Source organism: Acanthochromis polyacanthus, chromosome 22 (assembly GCF_021347895.1).
Source record: "Acanthochromis polyacanthus isolate Apoly-LR-REF ecotype Palm Island chromosome 22, KAUST_Apoly_ChrSc, whole genome shotgun sequence".
Lineage (NCBI taxonomy): Eukaryota > Metazoa > Chordata > Actinopteri > Pomacentridae > Acanthochromis > Acanthochromis polyacanthus.
In genome coordinates this window covers 26,822,415-26,838,363 of record NC_067134.1, presented here as the reverse complement: position 1 = coordinate 26,838,363, position 15,949 = coordinate 26,822,415, and the positions used below count along the sequence as shown (strand labels likewise).

Below are 15,949 nucleotides of genomic sequence, written 5' to 3'. Positions count from 1 at the left end.
TCCCAACTCTTCCCCCTGCCTGCCTTATTAGATGGAAACATCCACGGAGAGGAGGGTGAGCAACCGTAGCCGAGAAGCAAAAGGCGCCTCAGGGCGTAAAGACTGCCGGCCTGACAAGTCTGTCGAGCTATTGGACGCTGCCATTGCTACCACTTAGTGTTCTGCTTTTCTACTCAGCTGACAAAGATGAGTAGGAAGCAGCAGCACAATGACCTAGTTGTGTCACATGTCTCCTATTCTTACATTGACAAGCGTTTGTAGTTATTGGACCCTTTTCTCATTTGACCAGCTCACTCTTGCATAAGCTATCAAAGACGTGTCAATAGACCAAACTGGGCTCCATTCATTCTTTCTTGTGTGATCTGCTCACAGGTCAAGTAAAGAGACTGTAAGTGTTATTAGCCACTAACATCAGAAAGAAGAGTGGAAAACATTAGTAATTCAGAATGACACTTTATGTTTGATGGTGGAAAAACTGAAGGGATTTTTATGTAGCTGAATACACGGAAGCAAATCTTTTACAGCAATACATTTGGAGAATTATACTAATTTGTTTACTTACTGTGAAATACATGAGAAGATGGATCTGTTCTTATCTTTTAACATGAGCTATAGTGAGCTAAGACACACAGGTATTTTTGTACCTTTAGACCAGAGGTGGGCAAACCTTATGGCTCAGGGGCCACAATGAGTTCTAAAATTTGACAATAGGGTCGGGCCAGTATCACATAGATGGAGAATAAAATGGATGTAAAAGCTATATTTATAAAGTTATATGAGAAGTAAAGAAAATCTGCATTAATTTCCAGTGTGAACAGTGTTGTTGGTCATCGATTTTTGCCTGTGCATCAAAGTCTAGTGTCAGTTTTGGCTGTGGTAATTCTCAGGATAGATCTGAGGTGTTCATCAGTTGACATTTGTCTTGAGAGTCAAGTCAACTTGGCTTTGAAGGCTCCTCATATTTTCCATGCGCAAACTGATGTTTCCCTTGTAGCGTCATGTTTAGGTCATTCATGTTTGTCAGTGTGTCCACAGTAAAAGCAAAACTGTAAAGCAAATCTGTGTCTTTTCCTGATTAACTACAAAAAACTAGCTCATCTTCCCTTTCAGCTCCCACACTCCTTAGGAGTGGTAAAGCAAGTCCTGGTGATCAGCACCAGTTTCCTCAATGAACTTAATAAACTGACAATGCTGAAGTCCCTTTACATTTCATGTGTTTTACAACTGGCTTCACTACATTATAAAGCAGCAGTACAGACTTACACATGGTTTCCTGGTGGATTATGCAGTGTAGGAAAATTACATCCAGCTCAGGGCTTTCCTCTTTCACCTTATCCTGGATTTGACGTTATTTCCTGTTAACTTTGGCTAGCTTACACAAAGCTAGCTTCAGCCTCTTGATGACTGCCTGTCACACAAGTCCTCTCCTGTGTTTTCCCCTCAAAAATTCCTGTTATCTAAAAAAATTGTCATGAACAAATTAATTTAAATACCGAGCGGTGTCTTTTATGTCGTTACTTTCGTCCAGTGCCAACAAATATAGCGTAAATGATGCAGCTTTTTTGGTTAGCTAGTTGGCTAAGTCATCGTCAATTAGTTCATGCTATTTTTATCATTTCAAAAACTCCCCTGGCCTTTTCTAATTTTAATGCTAGCAAATAACTTGCCTTTTAGTGCTCTACTCTTGAACTGTAGCTCGTCGGAGAAAAGTATTTTGTTGTAAATTGAGCATTAGCCGCCCGCTGTAGCATGGACTGGTTGCTAGCGTAGTTAGCATGCTAGGTGGGAAAGTGACAGTTGACGGTGTAACAATTTCTTAACAAACGAGACATACAGCCTTCGAAAACATATTTAACCGCCTTATTCAACACTGTCGACTTTTCTTATCTTTGGTCCACTCATTGTTACCGAGGGGCTCCATGTAGTGGCAATTAAGGGGAAGTAGAGCTCAACCAGACTCCAGCTAAGGTCAACTGTGTCTGGAGGGCGCCATCTAGTGTCAGGTTAGCTGCTTCTAGTCCTTACTTTATCCTAAGATAGTTGTCTGAACTTGGGGCAGGAGAAATATATGAATAAGATACACATAAAGAGAAAATCTGCTGATCTAGAATAAAGTCCATACTCCAAAAATGTCCATGTTATTGGTTATCATGTTATGATTTTACTGGTTGAGCACATTTGAGATCAAATTGGGCTGAATGTGGCCCCTGAACTAAAATGACACCCCATGGCTAACCCGTTCTCATTAAAAAAATAAATAAAGAGTGAGTAGATAATGGCTTAGTTTAAATTTGTCGACTGAATGGCTGCAGTAAAACACAGCATGGCTCTGAATAGATGCTTTAGCTGCACAGGCAAGAGCTTAAGAGTCTATGTCTCCCAGCTGACTGACAATAAACCATTAAACACACACAACCGGTCAATCAGCTGTGAGCCAGAACTGCTGGCTGCCAATTAACAGCATTTCTTTCACAGTCATTAAACCAGAGCTTTGATGGCTTCCACTGGGCAAGAGGAGCATGTACACAAAGGTCAAAGGGGTGATGCCAGGCAGATACTGTAATTTCTAACATGGAGCTATGTGGCCAGATATGTGGTAATCATACGGCAGGTTAGACGGATGGACGGACGAGGTGGAACCAGACACACACAGAGAGTCCTGGGCAGTTACTGATGGCTGTGCATGGCAGACATACTTCATCTTCATCTTTGTGAAATAATCTGGGAGCAGATTGCAGGCTGTGGATTTCCCACCACATACTGTCGTCAATTCACAAGTGTGTCATTTTTATTCTCTTATTAAGCTGCCTGAAGTTAACAGTTACAGTCACTGCATATGTTTACAAATAAAACTGAGAAAGGGAACTAGTTTTCAGCAAATACTACATAAGCAGGAGGAAATAGTGGATCTGCAGAGGACTATTTTTCGCCAAGAATTAATACAGACTTGATGTTGTACTTGCTAAAGCAGAACTGTAAACTAGAGCGGCCGTTATCACGATAATGAAGGAAAACAGTGTGGCTCCCTGTGGCCCGTTTGTCGAATTTATTGGCAGTGATAAAAAGTTATAGTTTGGCTTTTGTTTTTCTGGAGAGAAGCTCGAGCCTCTGCTTGTTTTCTCTCTATGTTCCAAACTGGGGGCAGACCCCGCTGAGATCCATTTCAGCACTACGGTGAGGTAATATCTCCAAGCTGTTCTGAACACCAGCGGCAGATCTACAGAGGGTGTATATAAATGAAAGGCAGCGAGGCAGCGGTTACACACAGAGTATGTACAATAAAATTTAAACTTCTGACAGATGAAGCACATCAGTCCACCAGGTGATACCACCATCTGTCTACCTGCTTGTGCTCAGCTGTGTCAAGCTGCATCGACTTTCTGTACCAACTATTCACAAAGTTTTTTCAACACTACTTTTGGGTTGCACCATTAAAACTTCAGAAACTTCATTCTTTAAGAGCTAAGAGCAAAAAAGGTTAGATTTTTACTTTAGCTCTACTTGCTTCACTCGTAACTTATAGTTGCTAAATTTTCCTTTTCCCTGAAAACATTGTAGTTACATCAGGAAACATTTAATGGCTGAAGACCCAAATAAGGTTGTCTGTGTTTTCAACTGCTAAACATCCTCAGGAGATGGTGGAGACCAAAATAAGAGTAAAAACTGATTTAATGCTGGACCACATGCCCAACAGTAGCCTTCATGTGAAAAGGCTACCGTTGGCCAATGCTAAAGGGTTGACAGTTATTTAGCGCTTTTATACGTTAGTCGTACTTAAAGTTTGAAATTGTTGCGGCATAAATTTTATGTCAATAATAATTTGAAACATTTGCATTGGCGTGAACAAGACCTTAATGAATACCAGCTTCAAGGTCAAGTTTGGCTTGTGACTGGGGGCAACATCAATAAAAAATGTACCAAAGGAGCTCAATACAAAACTGTCTGAGTTCTCCCTAGTCTTACCTGGAAGTCGTCTGTGGGGAACTGCAGCATGTCTCGTAGAACATCACTGATGATCTGGGTCTTCCTTTGTAGGATCACGTTCTCATAGTCCAGAGGCTCTATGATCTTTGGTTTAACCTAAAGAAGCAGATGATAGTCAGTCCAGCATCTGAATCTCTGTTTCTCTTTCAAACTTGTCAAAGTACTGCAAAGACACAAGCAACCTTTTCAGCTGTTTTACCAGTAACGCTGCAGTTCACCGGGGTATTATTGTGTCGGTTGTGGGGTAGGTTACAGAGGGAAATCTGTGGTATTCACACTGTCTGGACAACAAGTCCCATTGTTCTTTCACAGAATTACTGGTTGACAGCTACAGAAGCAGGAACTGCCATGGAGACAGTAATCAATGCGGGTTAAGAGAAGGGGCAATGCTGGATGAGAGAAGGGATGGATGAGCGAGTGAGTCTGAGTGTGCCATTGTACCAGTCACAGTGCCATTAGCTCACGTTCAAAACCTGAACGACATAAGCGATCACTACAGCTCTACAAACCTCTCCCCTTAGAATTTCCAGGAGTATGTCTTACCTTTACATACCAGTATGCACTACAAAAAATATAGGAGCCAATCGATGGGTCTTGACTCCAAAGAAGATCCTTATGCAACTGTATAACAGAAAGGGCTGTATGACCGTAGGTAAGATAACAGAGTCTAGTTCATGAGATTAAACGCCCCCAGCTCTGCAGACATCAGCTGTAACATTCCACTGAAAAGACCCAAGGGGTTTCTCCAGCATGTCCTCCCTTAAAAAGAAACTCGATCTTCACATACGACGCACATGTGGCTGCATCTGCAAATTATATTGTGAGGACCTAAACAGGACTTCAATCTATTAAAAGCTAAGTCTCTTGTGTTTAAAGAAGTAGTTCGATTGGAAGATTGTATCCACGCTCACATCCTTCAGCTAAATATACAGCTACAGCCAGCAACTCTTTAGCTTAGCTTAGCATAAAGACTGGAAATAGGGGGAGACGGTCAGCCTTCCAAAGGCAAAATAACAACAATCCCCATAAAACCATGACTTCTTGTGAACTTTCAACAACAATGCCTATGTCAATAAAGAAAGAGGGTTCAGTTTGTCTTTTTTACTGGCATTAGGAAAGCGAAATCCCAGTTCTTTCAGAGCTCATCTGAAACCAATATGAGACCTTCGCAGAGATAAGCAGTGTTCATATGAGCACCTGGCTATTGTTTTAAACCTATTCTCTGAGGCACCACCAAAGTTATTACAGTTCGTCTGGATGAGTGCATGAATGTGTGTCCATAGTCTCATGATATATTATCCAGGAATTGTAGAGATAGGAGGAACAGTCAGGGAATCATTAAAATCATATAGCTTAACCATCTGAGAACCATGAATATCTAGACAAAAGTTTTGGCCACCATGTCCAGCAGCTATTAAGACATTTCACTGGATGAATCTGAGCCTGATAGAAGATCAACAGAGTCAGTAGGATTCATCCTCTTGAGATCATGAATGTCTGCACAACATTTCATGGTAGTCCATTCAAAAATGAAGATTTCTTATGATTCTTTAGCTACACAATGCATGGAAATACATCACCCAAGGCAATTGGTTATGGTTCTAGTTTTTGGTTTGAATTGGGCCATTAGACATGCATGTGAATGAGGTTATTTGGATGCCCCCTGGTCTGGTTCCAACGAACACATAACAAACTAAGGCCAATTACGCAGACATCGGACCATAGATTTACATTCTAATTCATCCAACCAATCCCTCTGATGATGTAACGCAAATATCCCTCTACATCTCTCCACCCTTTGGATGTAAAAGATCATCTGATAAGCAGAAAATTGTCTGGATGTTGGCCAGTCAGAATGAACATAACAACAAGCAGCTGTGAACTCTATGACTTGCCAGTGATTAACGCATGAGAATACACTACAGAGAAACATATACATTGATATTGTAAAGGTTAATAATGATGTGTTTGTGTTATAAGGCTGACAAACTAGTGAATCTGTACCTTTATCATCTCACTAACTTTGCAGCCAACTTGTTAAACTCCCTGACTTTGAGGCGTAGGAACAGTTAATGAACAAAGGGAGCCACAAGTGCCCCATTTCCTAAAAAAAGCTCAACATTCAACCCCCTGGAGAGGTGTACCCTGAAGCTGCTATTTCCCATTTCCGTCCAATCCCTTTTAAAAAAAAATCTTCAAAGCTGCTCTTGAAAGAAAATCTCACAGATAAAAAACTTGTTCAAACAATCGCATCGCATCAGTTCCATTTAGCTGGCAACTCCCAGAACAAGAGCGGGCTTTAGAAGAAAAAAGATGCACTTAAACATAGATGATGGCACAGAACAAACTCACCGCTGCCACCTGTGACCCTGCCTCCACCTCTGCTTCAATCTCAGCCAGGCTCTTGTACTGCTGTGGAGACTCTATCACCATCTCCCTCTTTGGGGCTTTGCCTGTCCGGCCCTGCATGGTGGTCGGTCCTGCCGGCGTGTCGCCTACAACCAGGTGTGCGACTCAGCCATGGCACAAAGTCGCTTTCAGTCTGGGATGCTTGTAAAAGCTCTGTCGACGTCCAGTGAGATTATTCCCACTGCACTCGATCACGACGGCCCAGCCTTCCTCTCCCTTTCTCTCTCTCCTGCTCTGTCTCTCATCAGAAGGGTAGGGCCCCTCCCACCCTCACAGCTGTGCAGCTGTGAGAGTGTGTGAACATGCATATGTGCATGTTTGTATGTACAGTATGTGATTTGTGTGAGTAAGAGGGGAGGGAACATCCACCACTCCCCCATTAAAAACTTGGAAGGGGCCCAGAGAGCATGTCGTCATGCGCCTGCCTATTGTAACTATGCTGAAAATGTAGAAGAAAAGGGGGACGTTAATGTGATTACAACCTGAAAACTAAATAGGTACCTAGGTGCCTCTGCATCTAGGTACCGAGAAAGCTCCAGTTTGCTAAGTTATCACACAAGTTTGTGTAGAATGGAACCCAGGGGTGTCAGAACACTTCTGTGCAGTATTTCTAGTACTTTTAAGGTCCCAAACTCCACTCGTGAGTAGGTATCTCTTAATTTTTAGCATTTTTAGCAAGCCCCCATGGCCTGCAGAGGGTAGGGAAACACCTGGGGATGTTTGTGGGGCACCAGCTACATGCAGAGGCCTTGTTTACCAACTCACAGCTCTCTGGTATGTCTAGAGGCTGAGAATTAACCACTTAAAGATACAAAAAACCCTGGCGAGGCTTTTTTTTTTTGGCCATTTATAGCCCAAATTCTGAAAATTTTAGACCCCCACAACTCAGAAACTATTTGAGCTACAGGCCTACAATTTTGCATAGAAAGTACTTTTGTGACTATCTAATGGCATGAAAATTTAGGACTAATTTGAAAATGGTGCAGCAACACCCCCAAGGAATATCTGGTCATTTCACCTGGAATGACCCAATAAAGAATACACAATATGATATATTGACTTTCATTGTGTTTATACTTGAAAGACTGCAAGAAATCTTCTACTTAATAATACTATGCAAGTCAAAAATGACATTACTTCACATACAGTAGATGTCAGCGAGAGCATCAACAGACTTTGCTTTCAGAGTTTTATACCATATTAGCACATTTTTAACATTCAACTCTCCACTCAAAATGGACAGTTTTCACTCGTCAAACCTGGCCGATAAAGCACCAGTTTTTCAGCAGTACGGGTCTAATAGCCTCCAATGTTGCCTCGAGTCTATAGAGTCCAGAGTCTGCAGCAGAAATTAGCAGAAGGTTTATTAGGCTTCCATAGTTTTTTGGGTTTTTTTACGTTTCAAATTTGTAGTCCTCAGCCAAAACGTTGGTGAAAGTAACCTGACTTGAGGACATTTATGTGACTTCCTAGAACTCCCTTTGGAGACACAAAAGGCCTCATACAACTAGTTTTCAGATACTCCCAAACATATGGAACTGTGTGGAAAATTGGTGGCATCCTGGTGTTCTTTTATGGTACGGTAAGCTAGCTATAGTGTAAGGCTGACGCTAGGAAGCTCGGCCGACAACTCGAGTAATTTGCAACAGTACTGTGTGTGTGAAGGAATGACTGGGTAGACCGATGGACAAAACCCTTCGAAACGTCACCCTTAAGGTTTCTGAGCAGCTGTTTTGAGGCTCAGGGTGGCGGCTCCGGTCATCGACATCTTTGCAGTGCCTCACTCTTTCCTATTTCTAGCTAATTTTCAGCTAAAACTGAGCGAAGAGGTGGAGACTGTCCAGTGACGACATCCCTTAACTTTAAGCCTTAATGCACATAAAAGGGTTAAGATATTTAAATTCACACCTCATACACTTGCCATAAATGGTTAAACTAGCCATAAAGACAAAAATCCTTCAGTGTACCAGGCTGTAGAGAAAGCCTCTAGTGGCCGTTCAAGGAAGTGCAGTTTTTGGCATCTTTGCATTGGCTCCATTTTTTTATATCTCTCGAGGTTTCTGGTTGGTTTGGACTACTTATATCATCAGCTCTACCCTGTGCTTTTTTATATCACTGAAGGAAGGCTAAGTAAAGAAGCAATGGTGCGTATCACAGCTGGATTTGCCTAAATTTACTTTGCATTTGCCTTAAAAAAGAAAGGAGCTCTTGTATCCTGTAACTTTGATGATTCAAGTGAAGAAAGGCTGGCGTTCTTCATACATAAGAAAAAAAAAAGAAAGTTAACATTTATTGGATTTGTGATCAGCTAAAACAAAGCATTAGCATTCAGCTACTTTTGGGATTTTTTTAAGTATCAGTGGGCACAGTAACAGTAATTAGACACCCAATCTGTGTTGATAAAGTTTTACTCCCCACTGATATTCTGCTCTGCTTTGAACTGCTCCTAACCCATATCCGCTGGAGCAGGCACCCACAGCAGGATCTGTTAAAAGACACTTCCCCCTTTTTCCGGCTCTCAGATGCACTCTCGCTGCTGGAGGAACACTTTGAGCTGCCCCCTTGTTTCTCCACAGCGCCAGCGCTCTCTCCGAGGACTATCATGCGCCTTTAATCTTTAACCAACGGAGGCACCGCTGCTCAGCTGTTTCCCATCTGCGAGTGTGTTTCAGAATGATGACATTGAGAGTTTTCAGTTTGTAAATGTATGCAAATGCTTTAAATTTAGGTGTTTTTTTTATACAACTCCCAAAATCACGCAGATGTTTCGAAGCTGCAGAATGTTTCTGACTCAACAAGCATAATTAATAATCCGTGCAGTTATCTCCACGGTTTGAGAAGTAGGGACTCTCTCGTGCACGCAGAGTGAGAGAGAAAAGGGGGAGGTGGGATGTCAGAGAGTGGAGATGACATGCCACGGGTCAGAACGACTTCAAAGGCCATCATCTCTCCGCTGCAGTCTCAGCACCATCATTCCTAACGAAATTGTAGAGCACAAAGGCGGATGAGTGTCTGTGCGAGTGTGAGTTTTGCTTTTTTTTGTACTTCAGGGTTCTCTCGTCATTTGCATAACTTGTTTTAACTTCACCCTCTTCAAAGAGACTTGCCGAAATGCACCATTGAGAGAAATGACTTCTTTCAAAAACACAGTAAAGTGCATCGAGGCTGTAAAATATTGGCACTTATCTGGGTTAAAGGAGATGACATTTGAACGACACACTGCCGCAGCAAAAGCGGGAATATGGAATCACAGGAGGGCCATAATAAAAGATAAATCTGTTCAAAAATAAGGAGATCACGATCACGCACGAACAGCTTTTCAGTAAGGACAGCTCAGAAGCCTGCCGAGCCACTGAATTAGACAACTGCATATAAATACAATGAATCAATCAATAAAAAGCAAAAACAGCCAGTAAACAATGCGGAAAATAAAATCAGGAAAGCCTAACACGCATAAGACGAAACCTTACAAGTGATGTCAAAAACAGAGGACTCCTGTAGGAGCTTTTCCTGTACCCTCCTACATTTTAAACAAATAGAGAAAACTCATCCAAAAGAGCTGATGTCATAGTCGACTGTGCTGTACAAAACACAGGATTCTAATGTTTAGGCTGGCTGGAGACAAACTGTGTTCTTTTAACAGCCTTATTAGCTTGTTGGAAAGGGCTTAGAGATGGTACTAAATATGGAAACTCAGTGTGCTCCAAAGGATATGCTGAGGTGGAGTACACTGCAAAAACTCTAAATCTCACCAAGCCTGTTTGTCTTATTTTTAGTCAAAATGTCTCATCCCACTTGATTTAAGATAAATTCACTGAACAGGTGACACTTCAGCAAGATGGAGGGACTTGTTTTAAGACGGTGCATCTTAAATATCTCGTTAAGTCAAACGATCTTGAAATTATCTTGTTTTAACCCTCCTGTCGTCCTGCTGGTCAAGTTGACCCGTTTTAAAGTTTAAAAATGTGGGGAAAGTATTTTCACAGTGAAGACTTCCACATTTTCTAATATCTTTGGGGAAATTTTTGAAAATTTTTTGGTGGAAATAAAGAAATATTTTTTAAAAATGTTTCTTTAAGAACATTCAGAAAAAAATCAACCAAAATCCAGCGAATTTCGCTGGATTTTGGTTGATTTTTTTTCAGACTGTTCTTAAAGAAAATATTAGAAATTTTACTGATATATATGGAATCACTTTAGATATTTTTAGGATATTTTTTGGAAGATTTTTTAAAAGTTTTTTTGGAAATATTTACAATTTTTATATATTTTTTAAATTTTTATTTCTTGTCAAATTTGGGGATTTAAAAAAAATCATGGGAAACATCTTACTGAAGATTTTGCTTTTTTTTTAATGAATTAGGGGAATTTTTTTATGAATTAAAAAAAAATTCAGACAAGGAAACAATATTTTTTGGTGCCATAAATGAGGACAACTGGAGGGATAAGACACCTAAGCTTGACGATCCTGATAAAAATACGGCTCAAAATAAGTTTTCCCAGCTAATTTTAAGATCTCAAGATCATATCTTACTTCAAGAAATCTTACCAAGCCATTTTTCACTTGTTCTATTGGCAGATTTTTTTCACTTATTTCAAGGGAAAAGTTCCTTGAAATAAGTTCTTTTTTTCTTGTTTTGAGAGGGGCATTTTTTCCAGTGTAGTAGGATGCTAATACAGGCTTGACACCTGCCAGTGCTCTGGTCTCGCCCTGTAATGAACTGCTGACTGGATCGCTGTCGTGCTGCGGAGGCCTCAGTGACAGCGTCACCAGCTCAGCGTGATAATCAGCCTCTTGTCAGGACCCTCGCTGCACTGAGGTCATCCCGCTTCATTCACCCACGTCTCTGGAGAGCTCTCACACCATCACGCTTTCTGGAGCTATCGCTGGTGCGACGCCAGCGATGCCACGAGGATACGGACGCGTCTGATTGGAGGGAGGGCAGGTTAGCGAACAGGCCCATGTGCGTCAGAGCTTCATAAAAAAACAAAAGTTGTCAGAGACAGTGCAGGAGGAGGAGAAGGATGGCGTCCGTTTGTTTCTACACAGCTTGAACCAATTAGGACTTGTGAGCCTTCCACACCCTTCCCGAGAGGCCTGCGCACACACACAGACACATAAAGACGCAGATCGTTGCACAAGTCAGTGGAGAATTGCATAAGGGCAGGTTGACGTAATGTTTGGGAGCCAACCATCGCTACGGGCGCCCCTGAGACAGAAAGTGTGAGGGTGTTGCCTGAAAAGAAGCGAAACTTCCCCTTCAGACTGCAAACAGATGCAGTAATGAAACGCCAGGTAGCTCCATAACCCAAAACTCGCTCTCAGCTTGTCACAAAGCCACGCTCTCAGACTACAAATGCAGACTATCCTTTAATCAAACAACCAAAGAGCAGCTCAGGGGTCTGTCTTCTGGTCAGTATAATATGACCGTAAGGAAAAACATGTGGGACAAGTTAGAAATGATACGAGAGAGGGGAGTTCCCTAAGTCTGCATGATGTCAGAGCTCCCAGAGGTGCTGAGAGCTCAGTTCAACATCAGCTGAAGAGCAGAAAGTCCCTGCAAGAGCTTAGTCTGTAGAAACACACACACTCACACAGATATTCATGTATTTAATCTTTTTTTTCCCCTTCTAAATGGATGACGTTCATTCTAAACCACAACAGTACGCTAGGAGCTGGTCTCTGTAAAGCTGGATAACAGCCATTAACAAAATAAGTCAGTGACTAAAACTATGAATGTCAGAGATATACAATCAAGCCCGAAATTATTCATACCCCTCGCAAATTTTAACTTAAAGTTACTTTTAAATGTAAATAAAAGCAGAGAAACATTTTTTTCTGCAATGACGCCTCTTGTACATCATCAAGCTACCTTTTGGGAAACACCTGTGTCATTTCCAATCAAAAAACAACTTGCTGATTGAATCAAAGCAACGTAAAGTAACAATTGACTCGGGGTATGAAAAATTTCAGGCTTCAATGCAGGTCAGTGATGCAAATGTGCATTTTGATCACCTATATGCAAATAATGTCCTGTTATTGACTGAACTAATTAATTTATTAAGCAGCAATGAGCAAACATGTAAATTTCTGCAGGATTTTACTGCTTTCATGCCATGATGACCAATTAATCTGCTATGGCTGATTATGGAAGCCTGTCTGAAAGGTATATTAGCGCTTTGCTTGCTGACTGCATTAAGTTTGCTAACTGTTAGCAGTTAGCTTGGCTGCTAACAGGGCAAAATCCGCTTCTAGACATATTATTATACGTTTGTAGCACAGAGTCCAGTTACAGACATGTTTTGTGAAGCAGTTCTCACTCTAAAAAGGAATATAAATAAAAATAAATAGAGAAACACACCAAATATGCCACAGTAGTATCTATATTTATAACTAGCAGGCTGATAAATGACTCAAAGTGGAAGGAAACCAAATTTCTGCACCTCCTCGGTCAATCACAGATCATCTCACCTTGAGAAGTAGACTCAGTATGAATAAAAATAAAGTCTGCAATGAGACTAGGATGCACACTGCAAAAACTCAAACTCTTACCATGTCTATGTGTCTTATTTTTAGTCAAAATGTCTCATTCCACTTTACTTAAGATAAATTCACTTAATAAGTGACATTTCAGCAAGATGGAGGGACTTGTTTTAAGACGATGCATCTTAAATGTCTTGCTAAGTCCAACAATCTTGAAATTATCTTGTTTACCTCGTGTCGTCCTGTGGGTCAAATTGACCCGTTTTAAAGTTTGAAAATGTGGGGGAAAAAAATTATGATTTTCACAGTGAAAACTTCCACATTTTCAAAATTTTGGAGGAATTTTTTTTTTTTTTTTACATTTTTGATGGGAAAAAAAGAAATGTTAAAAACAAATATTTTCTTTAAGAACATTCAGAAATAAAAAATCAACTAAAATGCAGCAAAATGTGCTGGATTTTGGTTGATTTTTTTTCTGAATGTTCTTAAAGAAAATATTAGAAATTTTATTGATAAATATGTAATCACTTTAGATATTTTTAGGATTTTTTGGGGGGGAGATTTTTATTCATTTTTTAAAAATATTTACAATTTTCATGTTTTTTTTTTTTATTTATTTATTTCTTGCCAAATTTGGGGATTTTTAAAAAATACTATTTTTAAGGGAAACTTTTAAGGAACTTTCTTCCTAAAGATTTTGCAAATTTTTATAAATTTGGGGGAATTTTTTTTGCTGCATTTTTGGATTTTTTCAGACAGGGAAACAATATTTTTGGTGCCATAAATGAGGACAACAGGAGCTTGACAATCCTGTTAAAATAGAGCTTAAAATAAGTTTTCCCAGCTAATTTTAAGTGTTCTAAATATCATATTTTGTTTCAACAAGTCTTACCAAGTCATTTTTCACTTGTTCTATTGGCGGATTTTTTCACTTATTTCAAAGTAAAAATTCTTTGAAATACGTTTTTTTTCTTGTTTTGAGAGGGGCATTTTTGCAGTGCAGTGGATCAGACTGAAGACTTTTCTGTGGGGAGTGGGGTTTATACTCTGGGTAAAGCTAACACCTTTATATCTGTAACTTAAATTTGTTTTCTTTCTTTCATCAGGTCTCAAATCATAATTTCAAACCTCCTTCAAGACAGCATGAGGTTAATTTAGCAAATTATGGTCCCATTTACAGTGAAATAGAGGATCAGGCAGGGCACATTTCAGGGTTGGGCTACCTTGTGACTGGCAGGTCATTATGATATCATCATTCAGATCCAGCCCTCGCTCGTTACAGCCCATTACAGACACGGCGCTTCCACATCCAAACTGTTACTGTCGCTCCTTCAGTCATGAATATTTCAGGCTATAGAGAAACACTAATGATCTAAAACCAGTTCTAAAATCCAAAAATATCATGCAAAGGAAAGGTAAAGGCAGAAGATTGAACTGAAGAGATCAACTTCAGAATAAATTTTGTCCGTTTATGCTTCATTGCCATCTTAATTACTCAGAAAAACAATATAAGTGTTGCTTTTATGGACACTGGTAGCCAACGTCTTGATGGCTGTAAAGGAAAACACTGCATTTAAAAGTGATAATGGTTTACAGTGATTTCCTCGTCTTACAGGACCAATCCTATTTAAGCCCCTCGCTATTGATTGTCCATTAAATCTCTTTGGCTTAACAAAGGGCTGACTGCTGGCAAATGGAGCCAACTTAAGGGAAGTAGATTAATGTAGCGGTGCATAAATTCACGTGTCGGACAAGACAGCTAAAAAAACAACTCTGAAATAGCCACATTCCACCTTCCTTGCTCAGTGGAAGTAAACTCCTGGAAGGCCTGAGACGTATATGTTCTTGCAGCCGAATGAAAACCTTTTGATGTGCAGCGTGATTGTGTGATACGAGGCAGTGGTATACTTGACTTCTAACTCTAGTTCCTCAGGGGAGTCTATTAGAGAGATGATTAGCCCAAATTCTGCTGATCTGCGCAGTAACTCGCGTTTAATTCGATGGATCTCCCCTCAAACTGTAAATTATTCATTTTTTCTACCTAGTTTCGATCCTAAAGAAAGACACGTTATATGAGAACACGTAAAAACTTAAAATTTTAACCTACAGTTTTAAAGTCATTGAAATTCTGTGCGTTAAACCTGCTTGTTGGAGTGTAGTTTAATTGAAAACGCGACTAATTCAAATGGAAAATAGCTGAAAATTATGCACAAGCTGGAGAATGCAGAACAGGGGTGTCAAACTCATCTTAGTTCAGGTCAATTTGATCTTAGGTGAGCAGTAAAATCAGAGCATAATGACCGATAAATAACCACAACTCCAAATGTTTCCTTTGCTTTAGTGCAAAAAAAGTGAATTATCCTTTTACAAAACATTACAAACAACCTGAAATTTCTGAAGAATAAATTAAAATTTTAAAACAACAAAAAAAGACAAAAAAACAACACAAAATATTACAAAAATGACAAAAAATGAGACGACATGAAGCAAAATGAAAAAAATCAGACAAGAAAGTTTCCTAACAACCAAAAAATGAACAACACAAGTGAGAGAGAAAAAACTACAAACGACACACAAAACAGCGACAAAAGCAAACAACAAAATGTTAAAAATAAGACAAAAAACACGAGCGAGACAAAAAGTAAACACAAAATAACAAAATGACAACAAATATGAGACAAATCACAAAGTCAGGCAAAAAAAACAACAAAAACAAGACAAAATATTTCAAAATTGAGTCACAAAACAACAAAAGAACAAGGAGCAATCTAGTGTTTTGCTTTATGATCAAAACTACTTGTCATGGTCTAGGACAACCCGGTCTCACGGGGATTCGTGAAACTGTCACGTAAATTTTTGTTTCGGTTTCGTGCGCACCAACACGATTTCGTCATGTTTTTTGTGCCGCTCACCACGAAATGTTTTTCGTGTTGCTCACAACGAAACCCGCTGTGGTAATCACATCTGAAAGTGGTTTATACCGGCGGATTCATGACGATCTCAGCTGTCCATCGGCGTATACTGATTGTGTGATCGCGTTTGCGGCCGTCGGACATTCTTTGAATTCCTATG

At 40.0% G+C, this 15,949-nt stretch overlaps 1 protein-coding gene across 9 annotated transcripts in view; it reads right to left on the bottom strand.

Moving 5' to 3' along the window:
• The window catches only part of dock9b (dedicator of cytokinesis 9b), a 77,704-nt gene that overhangs the window by 48,927 nt on the left and 12,828 nt on the right, over positions 1-15,949 (bottom strand). For 7 of the 9 annotated variants that reach the window (XR_007939447.1, XR_007939448.1, XM_022201977.2 and 4 more), the window contains exon 2: positions 3,964-4,080. Coding sequence is in view for 7 of the 9 variants with exons in the window: in XM_022201977.2 (XP_022057669.2) it covers positions 3,964-4,080 (117 nt within the window). In the remaining 2 variants the exon portion in view is untranslated. Of the gene's footprint in view, positions 1-3,963; positions 4,081-6,336; positions 6,614-15,949 lie in introns of those variants that run through there. The other 2 variants (XM_022201976.2, XM_051943283.1) reach the window with 1 other exon arrangement.